This window comes from Balaenoptera acutorostrata, chromosome 5 (assembly GCF_949987535.1).
Source record: "Balaenoptera acutorostrata chromosome 5, mBalAcu1.1, whole genome shotgun sequence".
Lineage (NCBI taxonomy): Eukaryota > Metazoa > Chordata > Mammalia > Artiodactyla > Balaenopteridae > Balaenoptera > Balaenoptera acutorostrata.
The window spans coordinates 18,769,407-18,796,138 of record NC_080068.1 but is presented as its reverse complement, the minus strand read 5'-3'; the positions used below and the strand labels follow the sequence as shown (position 1 = coordinate 18,796,138).

General features: G+C 35.3%; 1 protein-coding gene across 4 annotated transcripts in view; it reads right to left on the bottom strand.

Moving 5' to 3' along the window:
- Positions 1-26,732, bottom strand: part of RAP1GDS1 (Rap1 GTPase-GDP dissociation stimulator 1) — a 170,579-nt gene that overhangs the window by 8,968 nt on the left and 134,879 nt on the right. For 3 of the 4 annotated variants that reach the window (XM_007184070.2, XM_007184069.2, XM_007184074.2), the window contains 7 exons: positions 23,088-23,231; positions 22,050-22,181; positions 20,745-20,879; positions 19,251-19,376; positions 18,341-18,480; positions 11,971-12,097; positions 8,235-8,363 (listed from right to left, as the gene is read on the bottom strand). In XM_007184070.2, the coding sequence (XP_007184132.1) occupies positions 8,235-8,363; positions 11,971-12,097; positions 18,341-18,480; positions 19,251-19,376; positions 20,745-20,879; positions 22,050-22,181; positions 23,088-23,231 (933 nt within the window). The remainder of the gene's footprint in view (positions 1-8,234; positions 8,364-11,970; positions 12,098-18,340; positions 18,481-19,250; positions 19,377-20,744; positions 20,880-22,049; positions 22,182-23,087; positions 23,232-26,732) is intronic. The other variant, XM_007184071.2, reaches the window with a different exon arrangement.

The window sequence follows — 26,732 nt, the reverse complement described above, 5'->3', positions numbered from 1 at the left end:
ACAAAGCGAGCCTCGGTAAATTTAAGAAAATTGAAATCTTATCAAGCAAATTTTCTAACCAAAACGCTATGAGATTCGAAACTACAAGAAAAAAACTGTAAAAAACACAACACGTGGAGGCTAAACAATATGCCACTAAACAACCAATGAATCACTGAAGAAATCAAAGAGGAAATCATAAAATACCTAGAGGCAAATGACAATGAAAACACAACAGTCCAAAACCTATGGGACACAGCAAAAGCAGTCCTAAGAAGGAAGTTTACGGCAATATAATCTTACCTCAGGAAATAAGAAAAATCTCAAATAAACAACCTAACTTTACACTTAAAGCAACTAGAGAAAGAAGAAGTAGCAAAACCCAAAGTTAGTAGAAGGAAATAAATCATAAAGATCAGAGCAGAAATAAATGTAATAGAGACAAAGAAAATGATAAAAAAAAGATCAAGGAAACTAAAAGCTGGTTCTTTGAAAAGATAAACAAAATTAATAAACCTTTAGCCAGACTCATCAAGAAAAAACAGGGGAGTGGGCTGAAATGAATAAAATTAGAAATGAAAAAGGAGAAGTTACAATGGACACCACAGAAAATCAAAGGATCATAAGAGACTACTACAAGCAACTATAGGCCAATAAAATGGACAACCCAAAAGAAATGGACAAATTCTTAGAAATCTCCCAAGACTGAACCAGGAAGAAACAGAAAATATGAACAGACCAATTACAAGTACTGAAATGGAAGCTATGATTAAAAAACTCCCAACAAACAAAAGTCCCGGACCAGATGGCTTCACAGGCAAATTCTATCAAATGTTTAGAGAAGATTTAACACTTATCCTTCTGAAACTATTCCAATAGAATCACTGAGGAAGGAACAATCCCAAACTCATTCTAGGAGGACACTATCACCCTGATACCAAAACCAAACAAAGATACCACAAAAAAAGAAAGTTATAGGCCAATATCATTGATGAACGCAGACGCAAAAATAGTAAACAAACACTAGCAAACCAAATCCAACAATACATTAAAAGGATCACACACCATGATCAAGTGGGATTTATCCCAGGGATGCAAGGATTCTTCAATATATGCAAATCAATCACTGTGATACACCACATCAAAAAATAGAAGAATAAAAACCATATGATCATCTCAATAGATGCAGAAAAAAGCTTTTGACAAAATTCAACACCCTTTTTTATGATAAAAACTCTCTACAAAGTGGGCATAATAAAGCCCATATATGACAAACCTACAGCTAACATCATACTTAATGGTGAAAAGCTGAAAGCATTTCCTCTAAGATCAGGAACAAGACAAGGAGCTCATCAGTGAATTCGGTAAAGCTGCAGGATACAAAATTAATACACAGAAATCTGTTGCATTTCTATACATTAACAACAAAAGATCAGAAAGAGAAATGAAAGAAACAGTCCCATTTACCATCTCATCAAAAAGAATAAAATACATAGGAATAAACTTACCTAAGAAGGCAAAAGACCTGTACTCTGAAAACTATAAGAAGCTGATGAGATAAATCGAAGATGACACAAACAGATGGACAGATATACTGTACAATGTTCTTGGATTGGAAGAATCAATATTGTCAAAATGATGATACTACGCAAGGCGGTCTACAAATTGAATGCAATCCGTACCAAATTACCAATGGCATTTTTCACAGAACTAGAACAAAAAATCTAAAAATCTGTATGGAGACAAAAAAAACCCCAAATAGCCAAAGCAATCTTGAGAAGTAAAAACGAAGTTGGAGGAATCAGGCTCCCTGACTTCAGACTATACCACAAAGCTACAGTCATCAAAGCAGTATGGTACTGGCACAAAACCAGAAATATAGATCAATGGAACAGGATAGAAAGCCCAGAAATAAACCCACACATGTATGGTCAATTAATCTATGACAAAGGAGGCAACACTATACGTTGGAGAAAAGACAGTCTCTTCAATAAATGGTGCTGAGAAAACTGGACAGCTACATGTAAAAAAATGAAATTAGAACATCCTTTAACACCATACACAAAAATAAACTCAAAATGGATTAAAGACCTAAATGTAAGACCAGACACTATAAAACTCTTAGAGGAAAACATAGGCAGAACACTCTTTGACATAAATCACAGCAAGATATTTTTCAACCCATATCCTAGAGCAATGGAAATAAAAACAAAAATAAACAAATTGGACCTAATTAAACTCAAAAGCTTTTGCACAGCAAAGGAAACCATAAACAAAGCGAAAAGACAACCCACAGAATGGGAGAAAATATTTGCGAACGATGCGACTGACAAAGGATCAGTCTCCAAAATTTACGAATAGCTCATGTGGCTCAATATCAAAAAAAAATAACCCAATCAAAAAATGGGCCGAAGTCCTAAATAGACACTTCTCCAAAGATATACAGATGACCAAGTGGCACATGAAAAGATGCTCAACATCGCTAATTATTAGAGAAATGCAAATCAAAACTGCAATGAGATTCCACCTCACACCAGTCAGAATAGCCATCATCAAAAAGTCTACAAACAATAAATGGTGGAGAGGGTGTGGAGAGAAGGGAACCCTCCTACACTTGGCAGGAATGTAAATTTGTATAGCCAGTATGGAGAACAGTATGGCGGTTCCTTAAGAAACTAAACATAGAGCTACCATATGATCCAGTAATCCCAGTCCTGGGCATATATCTGGAGAAAAACATGGTCCGAAAGGATACACACACCCCTATGTTCACCGCAGTGCTGTTTACAATAGCCAAGACGTAGCACAACCTAAATGTCCACTGACAGATGAATGGATAAAGAAGATGTGGTACATATATACAGTGGAATATTACTCAGCCATTAAAAAGAATGAAATAATGCCATTTGCAGCAATATGGATGGACTGGAGATTATCATACTAAGTGAAATAAGTCAGACAGAGAAAGACAAATATCATATGATATTGCTTATATGCAGAATCTAAAAAAAAAAGATACAAATGAACTTATTTACAAAACAGAAACAGACTCACAGACTTAGAGAATGAACTTATGGTTACCAGGGGGGGAGGGGGGGTGGGATAGATTGGGAGTTTGGGATTGACATATACACACAACTATGTATAAAATAGATAACCAACAAGGACCTAGTGTACAGCACAGGGAACTCTGCTCAATACTCTGTAAAAACCTAAATGGGAAAAAAATTTGAAAAAGAATGGATACATGTATATGTATAACTGAATCACTCTGCTGTACCCCTGAAACTAACACAACATTGTTAATCAACTATACTCCAATATAAAATAAAAATTAAAAAAAAAATTAAACAATCACTAATAGAGTATAATGGTAAAACTAATAATAAAAATAATCAGTTTCATTACATGTAATAACATAAAAATAAACATAGTGGAAAGGCTAAAAAAATACAAAAAATGAAACCAGAACCAACGTTTTTAGCAGAAATAGAAAAATTCACGTTAAAATTCAGATGGAATCTCAAGGGACTCCAGATATCTAAAACAATCTTGAAAAAGAAGAAATGGGGAGGTCTTACACTTCCTAATTTCAAAACTTACTACAAAGCTACAATAATCAAAACAGTGTGGTGCTGATATAAAGACAGAGAGTTTAACAGAATACAATAGAAAGCCCAGAAATAAGCCCTTACATATATGGTCAAATAATTTTCGACAAGGGTGTCAAGACCATTCAATGACAAAAGGACAGTCTTTTCAACAAGTGGTGCTGGTAATATGCACAGGAGAAAAATGAGGGTGGGCCCTTACCTTACATCACATACAAAAGATAACTCAAAATAGATCAAAGACCTGAACATAAGAGCTAAAACTGTAAGATTCTAAAAGAAAACATAGGGGGAAGACTTCATGACATTGAGTTTAGTAATGATCTTTTGGATATGCATGAAAAGCACAGGCAACAAAAGGAGAAATAGATAAACTGGACTTCATTAAAATTAAAAACTTCTGTGTATCAAAGGACACAACAGTGAAAAGGCAACTCTTGGAATAGGGGAAAATACGTGCAAATCATATATCCAATAAGCATTTAATACACAGAACATATAGAGAACTTTTCCAAGTCAACAACAAAAAACAACCCAAATAAAAAGTGGGCAAAGGACTTGAATAAACATATCACCAAAGAAGATAAGATATACAAACGGCCAATAAGCAAATGAAAAGATCCCCAACATCACTAATCATCAGGGGAATTCAAATCAAAACTACAATAAGATACCACCTGACAACCATTAGGATGGCTATTATCAAAACCAAATCACAAATATTAGCGAGGATGTATAAACTGGAACCCATGTGCACCTCTGGTGGAAATGTAAAATGGTGCAGCCACTGTGGAAAACAGTACAGTGGTTCCTCAAAAAATTACACATAGAATTACTGTATTATCCAGCAATTCCACTTCTGTGTATATAAGCAAAATAACTGAAAGCAGGAACTCAAACAGATATTTGTGCATTCATGGTCACAGTGGCATTATTCACAATAGCCAAAAGGTGAAAATAACCCAAATGTCCACTGATGGATGAATGGATAAACCAAATGTAATATATACAAACAATGGAACATTATTCAGCCTTAAGAAGGAATGGAATTCTGACACATGCTACAACATAGATGAGCCTTGAAGACATTATGCTAAGGGAAATAAGCAAGACACAAAAGGAAAAATATTGTATGATTCCACTTACATGGGGTACCAAGAGTAGTCAAATTCATAAAGAGAGAAAATAAAATGGTGGTTGCCAAAAGCTGGGAAGATGGGTGATTAGGGAGTTATTGTTTAAAGAGTATGGAGTTTCAGTTTGGAAAGAAGAGAAAGGTCTGGAGATGAATGGTGGGGATGGTTGCACAGTGATATAAATGTACTTAATCCACTGAACTGTACACTTAAAAATGGTTCAAATGGCAAATTATATGTATATTTTACATTAAGAAAATGCCTGAACAATTATGAACATGCTCGAAACAAATGAGATCACAGCAAGGAAACAGAAGATATAAAGAAGAGAATAGAAATTTTAGAACTCAAAACTATAGTACCTGCAACAAAAAGCTTGATAGGCTCAACAACAGAATGAAGAAGACAGAAGAAATAATCAGTGAACTTAAAGCAATACAAATTACCCCATCTGAACAACGGAGAGATAATAAACTGGAAAAAAAATGAACAAAACCTCAGGGGCCTGTGGGATATAACTAAAGAGCTCACATTTATGTCATTAGAGGCCTTGAAGGAGAAGAGAAATAAGGTGGGACTGAAAAAGTACCTGAAGGAACATGGTTAAAAACTTCCCAAATTTAGCAAAAGACATAAGCCTACACATTCAAGAAGCTGAGCAAGCCCTAAACAGGATAATCCTAAAGAAATCTCTGCCAAGACAAATCATATTCAAACTTTTGAAAACTAAGAGAAAAAAGTCTTGAGACAGAAATGACACCTTACCTACAAGGGAAAAAACAAACAGTGAGACAGTGGATTTCTCAAAAGGAACTATGGAGGCCAGAAGAAAGTGGCACAACATTTTTCACATGAAAGAAAAGAACTGTCAACCCAGAATTCTATACACAGAGAAATATTTTCAGAAATGAAGAAGAAATCAAGATATTCTCAACGAAAATGAATAAATAAGGAATAATAAAGGAAATAAGAATTTGTCACAAACAGACCTAACCTAAAAGAATGGCTAAAGGAAGTTCTCTAAACAGAAAGGGAAAAAAAGGAATTCTGGAACATCAGAGAGAACAGATATAGCAAATACATATAGATAAATACAATAGGCTTTCCTTTTCTCAAGAGTTTTCTGGATTATGTTTGATGGTTGAAAACAAAAATTATAACACTAATGTGGTTCTAAATGTATACAGAGGAAATGTCACTAATTTGAAAAGACATATGCACCCCATGTTCATTGCAGCATTACTTAGAAAAGCCAAGATACGGCAGCAACTTACATGTCTATGGATACGTGAATGAGTAAAGAAATTATGGTGTGTGTATATAATGGAATATTATTCAGCCATAAAAAGAATGAAATCTTGCCATTTGTGACAATACGGCTGGACCTTGAGGGCATTATTCTAAGTGAAATAAGACAGAGAAAGACAAATACCATATGATCTCTCTTATATGTGAAATCTAAAAACCAAGTTCATAGATACAGAGAATAGATTGGTGGTTGCAGGTGGCAGGGATTGGGGTTGGGAGAAATGGGTGAACTTTTTAAAATTAATTTAAATACATGGAATAAATATTAAAAACTGCAATAATAATAAAAAACCCAAAGAAATAGTAAATGATTTTTGCTTACTGATTAAACAACACACAAACTTTGTTTCCCACTGCTCTCCAACTTGGGTATCATTATTACAGTAAAAAAAAAAAAAAAAAAATCTTACCAGTTACCCAAATAATATTTCTATTTTTCTCTAACAGTGCATCACTAAAAATACTGGCCCTGGAAAAATTCAGAAAATAACCAAAGGAAATACTTCCTTAACTAAAGACTTAACACAAGAGTGTCTTGACCATTTATTTATTGGTCAAATTGAGAATGGATGCACTCTTTGTAAAGGAGAACATTTGAGGGTTTGCGCAAGCAGGATTTGTGGAAAGTATCAACAATTACCTCAAAGAATGCAAGCAAAGCAGAGGTTACTGGGGCATTCGTCAGTACAGCAGCATAGAACAGAAAACACTACTGTGGGCAATGCAGACAGAGCCACACCAGCAACATCCAAAAAGAGGGAGGAGCCTCAAGCCAAGGGATTCCATGCTTCCAGTTCCTTTGGCAAAGCTGATGCAGCTGCAGAGACAGATGCATCAAACCACTTTGACCTGATGCCATTACACCGTCCATTCATTTAATTCTCCTTGTTCAGATCAAAGCTCATCAAGCAACCCTTGATGCCTGTCTGCCCTGAAGGAGTCAATGAGCCAGACATGTGTACTTGGGGTGTTCTGAGGTCAGTGGCAGGCATACTTCTCATTATATATAAGTAAACTACCATTCTGGTTTTGTACTTGGATAAGGTGAGCCTGCCCCAGGAGACATATCCACCCTTGGTGTGTGCACAAAAAAGTCCACCTAGAAACCCGACTCTGCCCATCAAGGCTCACGACCAGAGGTGCTTTCCCGACACCCACCCCCTCTACTGCCCATCATTTTGGTTGTTACCATCACCTTGAAAGTGCCTGTCACTAACCAGACAGGACAATTTATGTTCACCGCTCCTCACCCAGCACCACTGCAATGTCCCTGCTTACTTCCTTCACAGTCTTGGTTTCCTTGTCTAACAAATGGTAGTACTAATAATGATAACCAACTTTGTGGATGGAATTATGTAATCTTTAAGCATTAATAAAAAAGGTGGGGGGATGACAGAGTGGATTAAAAAACATGACCCAACAATATGCTGCCTACACTTCAAATACAAGATACCAAAGATTGAATCTGAAAGGGTAGAAAAAGATCATGTGAATGTTATTCAAAAGAAAGTAGGAGTAGCTATATTAATATCAGATAAAGTAGACTTCAGAGCAAAGAAAACTACCAGAGACAGAGACGAGCATTACATAACGAAAGAAAGGTAAATCCACTAGGAAGGGTGTATGCATCTACCAACTGAGCTGCAAAATATATGAAGCAAAACCTGATAGAACTGAAGGGAGATACAGACAAATCAACAATAAGAGCTGGAGACTTCAACACCCCTCTCTCAAAAATTGACAGACCGAGTAGAAAATCAGCAAGAATACAGAAACACCACTACCAAACAAAAACATCTAATTGACATTTATAGAACTCACCACTCGATAACAGCAGGATACATGTTCTTTTCAAGTGGTCCATGAAATGTATAACAAGATATGCCAATGATTTCTTGAACAAACTCCTTAGCTAATATCATGGTATACAAAATCAGAATTTGTTCTTTATATAAAATATTTTAGGGTTAATGAAACTTAAAGGTATTCATTTTTTAACATTGACTTTTGCCTATATTTGCTATATAATACTTTTCATTACTAAGAATCTTTTGGGAGTATTTGCAGTGTAAAAGTAATCCTGTATCTTCCATAAACTAATTTCTAATGCTTTTAAAACCCAAAGCCACCATTTACTATTATTTTATATTTAATGTCAACCATACGTTGGTGAATATCAAATGACAGAAGAAATACGTACCAGATCCCATGAGAGCACAGATCAGGACCATGGAATTATATTTGATTTCAGGAGCACTCCTCTCATCTGCTAGCAGTGTGTGTAAAATCTGTACAAGTTTAGCACTTTCTAGATCTTTCTCAGCAGTGCCTGGAACATGAAACGAAGTATCAGTTATATTCACTGGGTATGAACCTGGTACAATCTGGCTAAATACTACTTCCCTTTCTAGAAACTGATAATGTGAAACCTTTCAAAAGGGACTGATAAATAATAATGACATAGATATACAATATTAAATTTAGACCTTGTTAAAAGGGTATTTAGATCTAAACTTCAGTAGATATTTCAGGAGTTTAGGCTTAAAATTCAATATTAAAACATTCCTTTAAATATGAGGCAATTAAAAACCTTTATTATGAAAACTGTTAAACATATACAAAAGCAGAAAAGATAGTATGATACACTATGTACTATTACCATCTTCAAAAATGATCATGGCCAACTGTGTACCTTCTGTCTCTAGTCTTATCCACTTATTCTAACCCATCCCAAATAATTTTGGAGCAAATCCTATAATCACATAATTTCCTCCACAGGTATTTCAGCATGTATCTTTAAGAGAATCGGACTCTGCAATTCCTATCAAAATACCAAGATGATTCTCCATAGGAAATAGATAAGCTTATGCTAAAATTTATATGGAAAGCCACAGGCCCTAGAAGAGGTAAACAATCTTGATAAAGAATAAAGTGGGAGGAATTCCTCTACCTGATATGAAGGTCACTGTATAGCTATAGTTATCAAGACAGTGTGGTGTTGGTGCAGAGACAGACACATAGGTCAGAGGAACTGAAAGAAGACCCTAGAAGTAGACCCACACACATAAGCACAACTGATTTTTGACAAAGGTACAAAATCAATTCAGTTGAGGAAAGACAGCCTTTTCAATAAATGGTGCTGGAGCAATTACATCCATAGGCAAAAAAAAAAAAAAAAAAAGAAACCCTGACCTAAACCTCACATCTTATACAGATATTAATACAAAAAGGATCACAGAGTTAAATGTAAAACTACAGGACTTTCAGAATATAAATAATCCTCAAAACTCAGGAGTTAGAAAATGGGCAAAGATCTAAATAGGCATTTCACCAAGGAATAAATACAGATGGCAAATAAGCACATAAAGATGTTCATCATCAGTAGTTATTAGAAAAATGGAAATTAAAACTACATGAGATATCACTATATATCTATCAGATTGACTAAAATAAAAGAAAAAAACAGGGGCAATACTAAACATTGGTAAGGGTACAGAGCAAATTAGATCACTTATGCAGTGCTGGCGGGAATGTAAAATGGTATAGCCACTCTGAAAAACAGTCTGTCAGTGTCTCTAAATATCAATCATGAAGTTACCATACAACCCAGGAGTTATCTAGTAACTCCTAGGCATTTATCTAGAAAAATGAAAATTTATGTTTACATAAAATCCTATACATGGAATGTTCACTGTAGCCTTATTTTTAAAAATCCCAAAGTGGAATCAGCCCAGATGTCCTTCAATACGTGAATGGTTAAACAAACTGTGGTACATACATATCACAAAATACTATTCAGGAATGGGAAGGAATGAACTATTGACACAGAAATCAATGACTCTTTAGGAATTTATGCTGAGCAGAAGAAGCCGATTCCATAAGGTCACATACTATATGATTCCATTTATATATTTTTGAAATGAAAAAAATTTTAGAAATGAAGGGAAGATTAGTGGTTTCCAGGGATTAGGAGCAGTGCAGGAGGTAGGTGAATGTGGTTATAAATGGAGAATCCTTGTGGTATTAGAACTGCTCAGAGACACCTACACAGGTGATAAACTGAATATAACATACACACAAGTGAGTACAAGTAAAACTGGGAAAGTCTGAATAAGATAGGTACATTGTATCAGTGGTTGGGATGTTACACTAGTTTTGCAAAATGTTACCACTGGGCAAAACTGGGCAAAGTGTACAAGGGATCTTTCTGTATTATTTCCTACGACTGCTTGTGAATCTACAATTATCAAAAAAAAAAAAAAAAAAAGGATAAGGACTCTTAAAATGTTGCTTTAACACTATTATCATACAAAAATTTTATAATAATTCCTTAATAATATCTAAAAGCCTGTAAGGATACAAGTTTGGAAAAATATGGTTTTCAAAGTGTACTGTATATTAAAAAGGTAGTATGACCTTATTTTTAAATCTTAGGCTCAAGGAGCCTAGGAAACACTAGGTGACAACAGCCAACAACAAATATGATTATGTTTTGTCATTTTATATCCTAACATCTTTATGTGCTTATTTGCCATCTGTGGTAAGGTAAACAGACTCAGGCAAATGCTCAGCTATCAGGAAGCAGACAAAATTAAAGCCTATTTAGAAGATACTAGTTATGAAGGGCACAAGACCAGATTCACCCCAGGATAGGAAGTCAAGGATACTCTGAAATTGCTCTATCACTTTAAGCCATTTTTAAAAATCAAGCCATGAACCCTGTTTGGTATTCAATGTCCTCACCAACTCTCACCTCTTCATCATAGCTTCCCATCTTAAAGGTGTCTGGACCTCTGGACAGACTCACATAATCTACCCAAACCATGGAGGAAATCACAGCATCTTTAACCTAAGTTAGTGACCAAAGCCACATATATTTTCTTGACGTTTTCTATCTTTAAAATTCAAGAAAATTTTACATCCTACTTTTACCTGATTTTTAAAAAATTATAAATTGTTTTAAAGTTTATAACCCCTTAAGAGGACAAAAATTCAAATCTCTCGTACCTGAAATCTGAGTCAATCTGACACTGAAGGAGATATACCATGTTTATCTTTTGGCTTCTCCTTCCTGGGATAAGGCCTGGTGGGTCCACTTGCCCCAGGGTGAGAATTATGGACAAAAATCATCATTGGGAACTGAGGCGATCAATTAACAGTATTTACCCGAACGGCTTTGAACTGAACAGGAGATGCCTACTAAGTCTATAGTCCTCCTTTATGTAAGGCAACCTCAGGCCTTACCACAGGCCATGTGACTGTGACTGTCCCCAGCTGACTACGTATCAGAGCTTGGTTCCGGAGACAAAGTTGCTACCCATAAACTAGATGCCTATGAGCTAGCCTCTCCTGAAGAATTCTGAGTAACAGGAACGCTACTGCTAGAGAGAAACTACCTGAATCATTTAGACTCTGCTTTGGGGGAATTCTGAATGTAAATACACAGAAGAGTGACATAAAAGGTGAGAATTTAGAATGAAGGCAATGCTGTAAAGCAACAGAAACCATGGTGATAGAGAGGAGGAGGTTAGTAAGAGAGAATCAGTAGTAGAGATGGAAGAGAAGGTCTGGGTGTCTGGAAGAGTAGCAAACCCTAAACTTGTTGTTGTATTCTAAGTATTGTTTCACTTCTCCATGAGGTTTGCTGAAAATGTTTTCTGTATTCCCTAAGTGCCTAAACTTTGAGGTATCATTTAAGAGTCAAACTAACCTTAAAGCATTACCCTAAAAATGTTACCAAAAGAACAACCCAAGGGGACAGCTATGGTAACAATCTATAGAATATGATTTTACATATACTCAGATCCGGACGGGTACAGAAACACACTGGCAAAATGCTTCTAGTCAAGGTTCTGTCTGACTTCTATTCCACTCCTGTGCTTCCTTTCATCCAAGATAAAAATAGGAGAAAATAAGTTTGTCACTGGGGTACTTACCCAATTCTAAAGCTGCTATTAGTGCCAAAGCAACAAGGGCTTCATTCTGCATTATTACATGTTCACTAGTTGCCATGGTAACTAGATGCTTGATGCCACCACTTTGTACAATGGTTTTAATTACATCCTACAATAAATTAATATCACAGAATTATAAACTTTAATTTTAAACATTAAAAAACTGCGTTACCATCAGTCAATTCACTGTTGAGTGGTTTTCTGACAGTGTCCCTATGAATCATTACATTTAACCATAATTTCTTTTTCTTCACAGAAGAGAAAAAGCTTTTAGCTTTAAAAAAAATTCATCAAAAGATGACAACTTAAATTACCTAAGCGAAAAAGACCACTGCAGTTCATATCAAGGAATAGAGAGTCCCAGAAGCTAACAAAGTCAAAGAAATAAAAGTGCCATTGCCCCAAATGAAGACTTACCACGAGATCAACAAAAGAGAATAAATCTTGGAATAATAATAATGTAAAAAGTTCTTCCTTTCGAATTTTTATTGTAACACCAGGTAGTTTTTTCGGATGCATCAGGTGAAGCTTTTTACGTATGTATGTGTGCATGTATACATGTATGTATGCAGCCTTGTAAAACCTTTGTTGGATCTAACAAAACTAGATTACATACAGAAGGACTTGAGCAGAACTTAAATCAAAATTCTGTCTCCCTCATTTCTCACGGTGCCCACAGCTTGGTCCTCTCCAGCGGCAGAGGGGCAGTAGGCTCCAGACTCAGTAAATCCCACTGGCTTTGAGCAAACCGCTGACTCTCTCTGCATCTCAGAGACTTCACCTATAACACTGAGACAGTGTAAGTGTATATCTCATAGGTTTTTGTTATAATTACAAAGTTATTACATGAAGAGCACACATAAAAGTATACAGCAAAGGCTAGATGGAAAGAAATGGCTACGTTTATTTCTAGTACTCATTTTTGTCTTCATCTCAGGGTTTTGTTGGATTCAATATGATTTAGTAGAAAGCCTCAATTATAAAATATTTAAAAAGTAATTTTACTACTTTTCACTATTTTTAGTAATTTGAAGTAAGCACTGAATATTTTAAGTAGCCTGTCCAAGTTAGCTTCAATGGTACAAAACTGTAATTAGAAATATTTTCAAATTAATTTGCTAAAATATTGGGAAAAGGGTTTCCTTTATGCTTCTACCTTATGTAAATTTTTAAGAAAACTATTTATAGACAGTACCTTTGCTTTGAATCCAAACTTGTTTAGTGAGCAAACAAACATTCTAAATCAACAGAGTCTAAGTTCTGAGTTTTTACAGCAGTTGTGTTCTAGCATTTAATGTCTTCTCACATCAACTTTTTTAGAAAGTGAGAAACTATCTTTTAAAGCCTTTTCTAATGAAAAGAAAGCCTCCCAATATAGTCAGCCCTCCGTATCTTCAGGTTCTGCATCCATGGATTTAACCAACCATGTATTGAAAATATTTGGGGGAAAAAATGTCATAAAGTTTCAAAAAGCAGAACTTGAATTTGCTGTGCGCTGGCAACTATTTAGTATTTACACTGTATTTACAACTATCTACTAGCATTTACATCGTATTAGGTATTATAAGTAATTTAGAGATGATTTAAAGTATAAGGGGGATGTGCGTAGGTTAGATGGAAATACTATGCCATTTTTATATAAGGGACTTGAGCATTCACAGATTTTGGTATCTGAGAGGGTGCCCAATCCCCCTCAGATACCAAGGGACGAGGACGACTATATACTGCTTTATACTGCTTACTCAGAGGCAGTTTATTTGAAACCGATACAGAATTCTTAAAATTAGTAAAGAATTTTATAAAAATCACAAAGGAGCTTGTTGAGTAAAAAAGATCAAAAGAGATTCACAAGATACATATGCAGTCACCTAGGAAGGTTCCTGGACTGTCATTTCATCCTCTCTTTTGTGATTCACCCTCAAAAGCCCACTGTAGTAGAAAGAAGGGAAAGGAATGAATGTGAATGAAGAAAATTTGCACATCAGAAATACCAAAAATCACCACCACCACACACACCGCCCCCCACCCCCCCCCGCCCCGACCCCTTAAATCAAAGCGTAGCTTCTTTTCCATCTCACTTTTCTGGAACAAATATCTGAGAGTACTGTCCTTTAAAGTGCCTGCCCTCTCTCCTCCTACTTCAGTAAATGCTTACTGAGTTGCTACTCTACAGAATGGGGGATAAAAGATAAATGAAGCATTGTACTTGTGTCATATGACAAAAGAGGATTATTACTACTGACAGCTACCCTGTATGGAGAAACGCCTATACACTGGACAACACTCATACACTGGGTAACTTACAGATAGTAGCTTATTTTTATCCTCACAGAAAATCCCACGAGCTAGATATTATCTCCAGTTTATAGATGAAGAAACTGAAGCTTAGATTAAGTTATGGAATTTGCCCCAAATCAGACAGTGATTAAATGGTAAAAAGCCAAGATTCAATCCAGGCAGTTTGACTACTAGGTCTTGTTTTTAACCATTTGTGGTCTATGGAAAAGCATACACACTGAATTCATCATAATGCCAAGCAGAGGCAGTCATTTAATGTGATTTGAAGGGGCTCTATCAATGTATTTTAAAGTTATATTTTTAACTTCAAGATTAAAAAAAAAAAAGAATATTAGCACCACTCCAGAGAGCAAGAAGGTTCACCTGGAGAATTAAAAATAATTTTAACCAATACACTTCTAAAATTAATCCAGAGATTATTTTAACCTCTCTGAAACCATTTCATCATTTATAATAAGTAAACTGTAGATATACATAATGAGACGTTTTCTCTGGGTAATCCTTCTAAACCTTAGATGTTTCTGGAGAGTCCTTAAGAATTTTGGAAATATTTTATAATGCTTTACAAAGTTTGAAACAATATTTTATTTCTTAATACTATTTTTCAAGGAGTTTTCTTATGGAAAGCTAAATTTTGGTACATATATAACTAAGGCAAATTATCTATGTTAACAGTCTCACATATTTAGCATTTATGGTCAGTTTGCTCTTAACTGTTGAGATAAATCCAGCTAAAGACTCTGTTGAAAATTGTATAACAATGTTGTTACAATGGAATGGTTTGAGATAGGCTTGAATTTGAGATAACTGATTTATAAGACTGTAGGCTGGTGTAGCTACTGAATCACCTACCAAAAAATTTCTTTTTTTAATATTGTATCATCAAAGCTCTCAGTATAGGTTTAAGTAAATGTTGGATGAATAAGCAAATGACTAAGTACATTTCTTTAAACAAGTTTTTAGCTTGATACTGATGAAGAATGTTTTACTCTTACAGGTTAAAGAAAAGTGCCTACTTTGATAAGAGGGAATTTTTATATTCCTATTGTAGAGGCAAACTATATTTCTTTCTCTGTCTTTGATCTCTGCAGTCAGAAGGTCCAGCTAGCTGGTTAGGAGTCCTAGCCTAGGGCACTCTTTAGAGGGAAGATGTAATTTTACCTATTGGCATAAGCACAAGGATACACCATATATGGCTGAAAGGCCTAAGCCAGCACGAAACACCATGAATCAGTGCAAACTTTTGGAGGACTGGACTCTAAGGTAGAATTCAGGGTGACTTTAAAAGGAGTAGAATATTCAAAGTTTAAGAATAACATAAGGACATGGGCTTCCCTGGTGGCGCAGTGGTTGAGAGTCTGCCTGCCAATGCAGGGGACACGGGTTCGAGCCCGGGTCTGGGAAGATCCCACATGCCGCAGAGCAGCTGGGCCCGTGAGCCACAATTGCTGAGCCTGCGTGTCTGGAGCCTGTGCTCCGCAACAAGTGAAGCCGCGGTGGTGAGAGGCCCGCACACCGCGATGAAGAGTGGCCCCCGCTTGCCACAACTAGAGAAAGCCCTCGCACAGAAACGAAGACCCAACACAGCCAAAAATAAATAAATAAAATAAATTAAAAAAAAAAAAAAAAAGAATAACATAAGGACAGAGCTGTGATTCACAACAGTTGGTTAAGGATATACAGGAATGTAACAAATTTGTACCTAGTGTTTAATTATTTTAAAAGCTTACTCCAGAGCAGCATTTTCCAAAGTATGTCCAGTGGAATGTTAATAGATGCCTCTTGCAAAAAAGACCCACAGTTAAATAGCTAAAGTTAAGGAAGTTTCTTTAGAGCTTCTACAGAATTCTAAAGGCAAGTAAAGGGAATGCACTATTATTCTAACTACTCTGACCATTAAACCCTTTTTCTTGGAACATTTCTTGGGGTCATTATTCGATAGAACATATTTTGAGACATGCTGTTCAAACAGAATCATCTATTCCTTTAATGTTTGTTAAATTTAAAAATAATTTAAATTAATAATTCTAATCCAGAGCTCAAATAACACACCTTGTATTCTAATCATTAACATCTATGAATCAAGGTTCCTATTGCCTCTTAGTAGCAGTATAATCTCAATTGTAGGAAACATATGTAAAGGAAAAAGTAGCCTATCTGGTACTGAATTGTAAAAAAGTTATAACGTAACTATAAAGTTGCAATCCCATTTCATTTCAAATTGTTTATTACACACACACACACACACACACACACATCTAGAAAGGTACCATCCCATATTTCTCATAAGTCTTTTCAAAGAACCTACATGGTGATGGATGCTTGATGGGTATTTTATTTGAAAACTTTTGGGGGGAGGGAGTATGGTATTAGATAAAGGAAGGGGAATCTGTGATAATGAAACCCACAGAAAAGCCTCAAAACCCTCAGATCTCAATATTACAGCATTTGAATAGCTTTGGTTCCAAGATTTGGTTATTTAAGATGATGGAACGTATCTTCCTGTGGACACATTTTTGTGTTCACTAATGGTTTGGTTATACACTTCTGTTTGTTAGTTGTTAGTGAACTTAAGGTATATTATGGATTAATCAAGTCTTCGTTGCCCTAACCACCACACGTAACAGGAATTTATCTGACAGTTCCAAATTCAGATGCCAAAACATGTCTCTGTTTGTTGTAATCTAGTTAACAGAATTATGGTTTGCCTAAATGAAACCACGGGTAAGAATTCTCATGGAACGGAGCAAAGAATTAGGTAAAGACTCTGAAAAGGATAGAAGAGTGATTTGGCAGTAAGCAAGTTAGGGAATGTCAGCTCTTCCCATAGTCTCTTATTTTGATGAATGGCATGATTACCCCACCTGGTGCTAAGCCCCAAACTTGGAATTCTCTCTAAAACCTCCTTCTCCTTGGGCCCCACTTTTGAATTCTGTCAATTCTGCCACTCATACCTTTCTCAAATCCTTCTTTTCCATACTCACTGCTTCTATTAGGTTGAACCATATGATATTTGTTTCTTTGTGTCAAAATGGTTGAATACCAGCAATTTCAAATTGCTTAACCCAAAACCTTAATTCAGGCCTTTATCATCTCACATGTATATTTTTGATGAACTTTGTTTTCCTTGCCCTTAGTAAGCCCTAGAGTCATCTTTCTAATGAAAACCACATAATGGTACCCTGCTGCTTAAAATTCTTTGGGAGCTTCCTAGTTCTCTATAGAATAAATTCACATGCCTTAACCTGGCACGTAATTCATCTTGATCCCCTCTTCTCTTCCTCTCTGGTCACTGTCTTTACACACTGTGCTCCAGCAATACTGCTTTACTTGCAGTTTTCCTCTCAGACTATGTTGTTTTAGATCTCTGTGCTGTTGACACATTGTTGTCTTTGCTTGGAGGCCTTTCTATGCTTTCTCTTCCCACTCTCCTCCTGAGAGATTCCTAGTTAACATTTAAAACATGACCCCTTCTGTGATGCCCAGACAGTTGGTCTCTCTGTCTTCTAAGTTATATCTGAATTGGAGTATGTGGCTTTAATGCTGTTTTTATATCTGCCCTCCCACTGGACAGTTAATTCTTGAAAGTCATACTATATTTTATAATACTTACACTGTAAGTACCAAAATGTTGACTGTTAAATGAACAAATGGGCCTGACAGAGCAGTTATGATGAAGAGGTAAAAGGACTACCACAGCAGTTCATTTTGCTATACTTTCTTGATACTCTCCATCTTGTCAACAATATACTTGGTCCTGTACTGGTGTCAGTGAAAATGGATGGGATTTTAGGCTGCTATAGGTGAGACAGGTAGTAGGAAAGTCCAAGTTAACAGCTGCTTTTGCTCCAGGCAAAGATGCCAAGAGGTAGCATCTGATGGGGAGGAACATTCCTGTGGCCAACCAGCTGGAATAGTTACTATGGTGAAGTCAATTATTTATCTGAAGGAGATTTACACAAGTCAAGGAATACCTTTACTTTTAAGCTTTTTCTCTTGCCATCTTCTTTTAATCTGTTTCATAAATAAATGAACGGTTTCCTCCGGGACTTACTTTTGATTTACTGTGTCGTATGAGGGCAGAGAGCAGTCTGTTTGACTCCCCCATCACACCAGCGTGATCTTTGGCTTCACACCATTCCACCAAACGCTCCACTAATTTAACATTCTTTCCCAGTTGTTCAGCAGCTTCTGCTATAGGAAAGAAGGCAAACCACAAAGGAATGAATCACTGATAGGCAATCAACTGAAATAATTGGTAAAGATGTAAGAGTGTGAAGGAAAATTACAGGTCTAAAAATAGAACACAACAATTTTATTAAAGCAAGAACTGCAAATATTCCATATCTGATGGACTATTGAGATTTTCTATTCAGCTGTGGACTTTTATACAAAAACAAAATAAACAACTTTATACTCTTTTGGTTCAGCCTGGAAGTCTGTTAGTACTCTGGAAAACTGTACCAAAGAATTTTTAGCAGTACTCTAAAGAATCAATATAGAGAAGGTTTAGAATTTAGAAATAAGTAAATAAATATAACTCATTCCAAGGATTGGTTTTCATTATTGTTCCTATAAACAGAAAAATGACCTCCCTGTTTGCAAAACAAATTTAAAAAAAATTTGACTGTCACTGTATTGAAACTTGATAATTTTACAAGGTAAAAAAGGGTATAGAAAATGCCAAAACATAAAAACCCCTCAAGAACCACTAATAAATCAACCTAAAATCAGATTATATGTACTAATAAAGAGAAATGCAATATAATTTCCATTTAAAGTCAATTATAACAAGCATGGAAATTAATGAAAGGGGTTCCAAAACTAATCTCTTTTTGCCTTTTATTTGCTACTTATCTTTATGATTACATAATTCTGAAAGCTAAAAACAGGTCCTTTTTCCACTAGAGGCACATTAAGACTATTATACCAAAAAATGCACCTTGAGAAAGCATTTCTCTTACCTTGTGCATCTATTAACATTCTTAATGTTCCCAGGAGTTTGAACTGAACCGGGGGCATTTCAGATTTAAGAAATTTCAAAACTGCCTCTGTGACACCAGCTGATAACATCTTTGCTTTATTTACAACTAGAGAGAGAGGAAAAAAAAGACTGGTTAAAATGATGTTAGCATTTTTGATGATAATCATTCAATTCAATATACATTTTTTGAGTGTCTTATTATCTTAAGGCCCCATATTATATTTTTCTACTTAAAAACAACATTGTTACTTTTCTGTTAGTTTTAAGAATGGGATTGGGAATGGGAGGGCTAGGGGATAAGTATCCTATTTGTCTACAGGAGCACAACATACAAAATCACACTTACTTCCTTTTAAAATCTAATCACAAACTAATAATTTGTAAAGGAAATCTGACAATGTTGCCTTCTTATTTATGAAAAGCACGATTCCTTAACTTTAATGTTTCTTTTTACCTCTGTCCTTGACCCAACTGTGTTAATATAGATATTATAGACATTAATAAACAATACTAATCTGCTACATGAGCCAAATTGATTTTATATAGATTGTATTTTCATATAGTTATACTATTTTACCTAATCAGAAATTTACCTTTAGAAAGTAGAATAAAAGGATAGTTTCAACTATATCCTGTATTAGTTCCCATGATAATGTGATTTCAAAAGCCTTGTAAATCCAAAAACGCACATTAAGGCTATTTTTAAAAATTGTACGTCTGCTCGTAGGGAAAAAAAATTCTTAAAAGTCATTCTTTAAGGGATTCTGTTAATTGATACCATTATCTTACCTCAGCTGAAGATGCTTAAAAAATCTTAACTATACAATATGATGAACATCTAGGAGTTCACAAAAAGTAATAGGATATTTGAATAATCTGAAAAAGGAAGATTATGCTTGTATAGTCTCAGAAAACTTCTTTAACATATTATCTCCATTTATTAGTAAGAAAAATGTAAGCAATCTGAAGACTATTTTTCTTTTCTTGGTCAGGGCAGGTCCACAAATCACATAAATATCTTCCCAAAACGACAGATTTTTATCTCTTACACAGTTGGCTCCCATTCTTTTTTTTTTTAATTAATTTTTATTGGAGTATAGTTGATTTACAATGTTGTGTTAGCTTCTGCTTACAGAAAAGTGAATCAGTTGTACATATACGTATATCCACTCTCTTTTAGATTCTTTTCCCGTAGAGGTCAGTACAGAATATTGAGTAGAGTTCCCTGTGCTGTACAGTAGGCACTATTGCTTTTTGAGCTATTGACCTTGACTTTGATGTTGCTTCAGAGCAGTTTCTATGATTGAAACCACGAATTTCATTTAAATAATAGGTTAAAATATTGGACTGCACTGAGAACGAGATAAAAGCATTTGAGCTAATAAAAAGGCTACTGATACAACTGTCTCAAAGCACCCCACCTCATAGATGACTTTTAGAATAAATCTCATTGGCTCCCGTTCTTAAGTCTTACCTGGAATGGCTAGGTTTCTGAGGGCACTTAGTGCCGCGTGCTGCACAGTTACGTTTCCATCTTCTACATGTCTGTCCAGTAAATCCATAAGTTTTTCTACAATTCCATTGTCTACCATATGGATACAATTTCCATCTAAATAACAACAAAAAACATTTTTTTCCCTCTTTACAAATATCTATAAATATTTTGTAAAACTGATGCCTGCCCATTATCTACATTAGGGAAAATGGAGCTATAGGAAAATAAAATGAATTCCATCTCCTTCTCACATCAGATTTACAGATTTTTTGGTTTGTTTACTGAGTGAGAAGTCTGATTATAAGATTCTTAAAATAGATAAAATTTAAAAAACTGGCCAAAAAATCTCTAGCTGAGTTCCTGATAATAGAAGATGAGTAAGTAGAAACCACATGTTTAAAATGTCCTCCAATAGTTTCCATTTATAGTGAAGTATGTCAGCGTTCTGCGAATGTTACAGTGACAGTACTCTACATTTTGTCATCATGGCTGATATTTAAATTATTTTTTAAAGACAGAATTTCTGAAACATTTATAAAGCAGAGAGAATATTATAATGAACTACTATTTACCCCCCATTTAGCTTCAATAATTATCAATATTTTGCCAGTCTTAATTTCATCATTAAGGAGTTAATGATGGTCCCCAAAAGAAGGAAGGAAAAATGGAATAAGTCATCTATTATAACATGCTATATCAACAGTTAATACTCAAGTAAATCAAATTAAAAACAAAAATAACTCATATTTCCTAGACACAGTATAAGTTTCTAGAGGGAACAGCAAGTGTCAGACTTCAGAAATATACATGGAGGTCTGGTGCCTCTGAAATACTATTTAAGTAAATATTCTATCCTAAACCAGAGGATTACCCATGCTTAAGTTTTATAGGCGTTAAGAGTATAAATGAGGCACAATAATGAATACGCAGATTATTAAATCCAAAATAAAATCACCAGGCAAAAGAGTATATCCTCCCAGATCAGATGTTTATTAGAATGGGACTAAAGTTTATCCATCTCTGAAGTACAGAGTACTCAAAAGAAAGACTTCATAATCACTGTTCATGACCTTTAAACTATTAGAACTTAGTTGAGTTGCATAAAATATGTAATTTGTTGGGAAAGTCAATATTGGTATTTCAGATTTCTGAAAAATTAAGGTAGTATTACACACAGATACTGCACACGCTTCTGAACTGTTTTAGGTTTAGTATACGTTATGGCAAAGCAAAATTTAAAAATACAGAAGGTTTGATTTAATAAGGATGAACTCATATGCTTACCATTTCTGGCAAAATTTGCAATTGCCAATGCTCCAGCAAGCTGTAGCTGATGGTTATTTGATGGAATCCAAGACAGTACCCTTTGAAACACATTACCTTTTCCTCCTTCAAATAATTTCTGCATGGATTCATCTAGAGGTAAATGCAACAGATAAGAGGTAAATACTTAGAAGTAACATATCCATATTCTTAACTGAATACCCAATTGGGAAATCACATATTGATACTTTACAATCTATAATTCACAAAGGGAAAAGTAATGACTCTTTTTAAAATAAATTTATAAATTTATTTATTTATTTATTTTTGGCTGCGTTGGGTCTTTGTTGCTGCACGCGGGCTTTCTCTAGTTGTGGCGAGCGGGGGCTACTCTTCGTTGCGGTGTGCGGGCTTCTCATTGTGGTGGCTTCTCTTGCTGCGGAGCACGGGCTCTAGGTGCGTGGGCTTCAGTAGTTGTGGCTCACGGGCTCTAGAGCGCAGGCTCAGTAGTTGTGGCACACGGGCTCAGTAGTTGTGGCACATGGGCTCAGTAGTTGTGGCACGTGGGCTCTAGAGCACATGCTCAGTAGTTGTGGCGCACAGGCTTAGTTGCTCCATGGCATGTGGGATCTTCCCAGACCAGGGATCGAACCCGTGTCCCCTGCACTGGCAGGCAGACTGTCAACCACTGCGCCACCAGGGAAGTCCCAGTAATGACTCTTTTTCTAATAACCTTTTAGCAGAGACTGGACGAAAGGGCTTAGAATTTCTCTAGTCTAAGTCCCAAGGAGCCATCTCGCTTTCAGTCCTTTGGTGCCACAGCTGTCTCTTCTATATGACAGCTCTTTAAATACTGGAAGATAGTAAAGGCTCCTCTTTTCCAGGTTCATTATCTCTAGTTCTCTTCATGATGTATTTAAGGTTTCAATATCATCACATCAACAGGATTAAATGTGACAGGAAAATGAGAAAATGCCTAATATAGTATTTATAAAAGAGACGATACATTTTTAAATATCTGACAGTCATGTTCTTTCGTTGGCATAAATTACAACTCACCTCCAAGAAGTAATAAAACCATTAGATCTGAAGCGGTTTTGAGCTCAGCAATATCCTCCTCTTTGTCACTATCCACTTTCTGCTGAACAATCTCTAGTAGACATTCTACCAGGCCTGCTTCAACCAGCTGTAGCTTAATAGCATCTAAAGAATAATGTGAACAAAATAACCAAAACTTGAGATGAAACAGGAATTCTGGTATAAGCAATTTAATGTAAAGAATTATAAAAAACCAAAAAAGTACATGATTTAGATAACACACCTCTGAAGATCTGAGTTTCAAAAGGGAGTATCTGACAGTGCAGCTTAAATACACAAAAGCTTTATTTCATTTTCTATTTGATATGATGTCACTTTTCACAATGTCTGGCAGCAACTAAACAAATTGATTCTCAGCTCTGAAGGTAAGTAATATCATTCTACTGTTATTCTAGATATTATGCTCACATTTAAAAGGCAATACTATAAAATATTGCACACTGTTTAAAATAAAACACACATAACTATTAGATAAAGTTAAAACACATTCACTAATGGAGTTTGAATACAAAGATATTAAAAAGAGGTACTAGTAAATTTCAAAGTATATCACAAGTATGTACATTTGGATTCATATTTGTACAGATGTTATTTTTCTAGGGCAGTTAATTAATTTGTAACTTTCTGAACTTGAAAAGTCATGTTTTTAAAAAGGGCTTCAGGTTTTCATTAATTTGAAGCTTTCTTGGGTGATGGGTACATGGTGGTTCATTATACTACAATCTCTCTACATCGGAATAGGTTTTTTTTTAAAATTAATTAATTAATTTATTTATCTTTGGCTGCGTTGGGTCTTCCTTGCTGCGTGCAGGCTTTCCCTAGTTGTGGTGAGCGGGGGCCACTCTTCGTTGTGGTGCGCGGGCTTCTCATTGCGGTGGCTTCTCTTGCCGTGGAGCATGGGTTCTAGGCATGTGGGCTTCAGTAGTTGTGGCACGTGGGCTCAGTAGTTGTGGCTCGTGGGCTCTAGAGCGCAGGCTCAGTAGTTGTGGCGCACGGGCTTAGATGCTCCACAGCATGTGGGATCTTCCCGGACCAGGGCTTGAACCCGTGTCCCCTGCATTGGCAGGCGGATTCTTAACCACTGCACCACCAGGGAAGCCCCTCAATAGGTTTTTAAATTTTCACAATAAAAGTTGAAAGAAACAAATAACTTTCAAGTTTTCTGATGGATAACTAACAAACTAAGGAATTTTAGAGACAGAATTTACATACCAATTATATTTAAAAAAATTATCTTCACAGCAAACTCTGTGCACCTATCAAATCGATATTGTTTGCACCACTAATATCTTAAATATTCTTTCATTATAGAACTTACTTCATTGAAGATTTTATATTTGCATCCATATCTGTCTCCCCCAATAGACCTCATTCATCTTTGTGTTTTAACCTAAATTGGCCTACTTAAATATTTTGGGTATATTTGATACTGCTTAAGATAAATGCTGATCAACTGACCTCAGAAATACATTTGCTACACATAAATTTTTTAATTTAAATTTTATTTTCTAGTTGGATTTTATTTTAGTCTTCAGTTTCCCTAAGCTGTGTATGCACGTATCTACAGCAATGGCAGTTCAAGCTTTTTATTTGGAAGAAACAAAGACTGTTTTCATACTTAAGACTTTTTCTTTCAGACAATTTTAATGTGTAAAAATTTGGCTTCTTACTATCACTAGGATCGCTGATATTCTTTAGCATATTATTTCAGAATACACAGAATATTCAACCTGTAATATTTTTTTAAAAGGTATACTTGCACTGTGCCATGCTGAAAGTAGGGCGTTTCCTTGGTTACAGAATGACAGAAGTAGAAATGTGTGGCGACTAGAATTGAAAGCCACAATGAAAAAGCCTTAAAAATACAAAAAACCTTGAATTATACAAATCCCAGTTTAAATGTTGGAATCATTCTCCTTTGCATACAAGGAAAACCAAGGACGATATGCTAAGGCTAGTCCAGAAACAAGTTTTCAAAAGTATCATTCAATCCACCGCACAGTTATAAAACACAAGTGAAGATAGTGGAGGACAAAACAAATAAGAGATAAAAACACTGTTATTTTGAAATATTGCAAGGAAGGGTACAGGTCATTCTCTGGCATAAAATTGACTGAAGGTCACAATGAAAATTTCCTATTTGGCCAAACCACCAAATGAGAGGAAAAATAAATTTCTTCCTAAAGAATAAGATCTAAGGCATTCAGAAGATTTAAAATGTGTCAGGATTAAAGTTTACAGATCTTTCCTCTCACAGTTTAACTGTAATCACATATATATGTGGGAGGCTTAAATTGCCTTACTAAAAAGGATTAATGAGGTATTCTGCCAAAGCAGACAGCCCAGCACACATTGATCAATACCATTCTGCCCAAGTACATCTATCTTTATCACCACCGTTTGCATATATACGTACATATATGTACATACATGTATCATATATATGTACATGTATATCTGTATGTGAATCTGTATAAACGTGTATTTGAAAATCTTTTCTAAGTGGTGAAAAAACTTCCACAAATGCAGCAGAGTGCATAAAATATACGTTACTCTTAATCAATTATTATTACTAAGTAAATAACTGTGTAACTATCACCTAGATCAAGAAATTCATTGCCAACAACCCTGGAAGCCCCTCTGTGCTTTACTTTTTCCTATCACATATCCCTCCCTTTCAAATCACCACCCTTTTTAAGGTAATCACATCCATACTTTTATAGTTTCACCAAATAATCATTCCTAAAAACTATAGTTAATTTTAGCTATAGTTAATTTTAACTTCATATAAATGGAATCTTAAAATATGTATTTTTCAGTGTTGGCTTTTTCCTTTTAATATGTTTATAAGATTCATCTACACTGTTGGTTATAGCTGTCTTCATTCTTTCATAACTGTGTATTTTTCCATAATATGGATATACCATAATTTATTTATTCTACTGCTAATGGATATGAGTTGTTTCCAATTATTCATTATTATAAATAATGCTGTTACGAACATTCTTGTAATGGCTCCTGGTGCACATGTACCCATTTCTGGGTATACACCTAACAGTGGAATTGTTGGCTCACAGGGAAGGCATATCTCCAACTCAGTAGATACTGTCTTCCAAATTGTACCAATTTACACTCCCATCAGCACTTAATGAGTTTCCACTGTTCCACACCTTCATCGACACTTGGTATTATCACTTTCCGGTGAGTATACAGTGGTATTTTATTGTGGTTTTATTTTGCAGTCCCTGGTTTTTAATGAGTTGAGCATATTTTCATGTGTTTATTAGCCACTTGGATTTTATCTTTTGCCTTCTTAAATACTTTGTACACTTTCCCACTGGGTTTTCTACATTTTTCTTAACGATTTGAGGGAGTTTTTCTATATATTGTACACATCAGCTCTCTGTTGGTTACATGTGTTGTAAATAAATTCTCATCTACTGTCATGCTTTTCACTCTTAATGGTGTCCTTTGAGGAATAAAAGTTTTTACTTTTAAAATAACAAAATTTATCAGTTTTTCCTTTATAGTTACAGCTTTTTGTGACTTAAGAAAACTTTCTGTACTCCAAGGCTGTGATGATATTCTCCTATCTCATATTTTAAG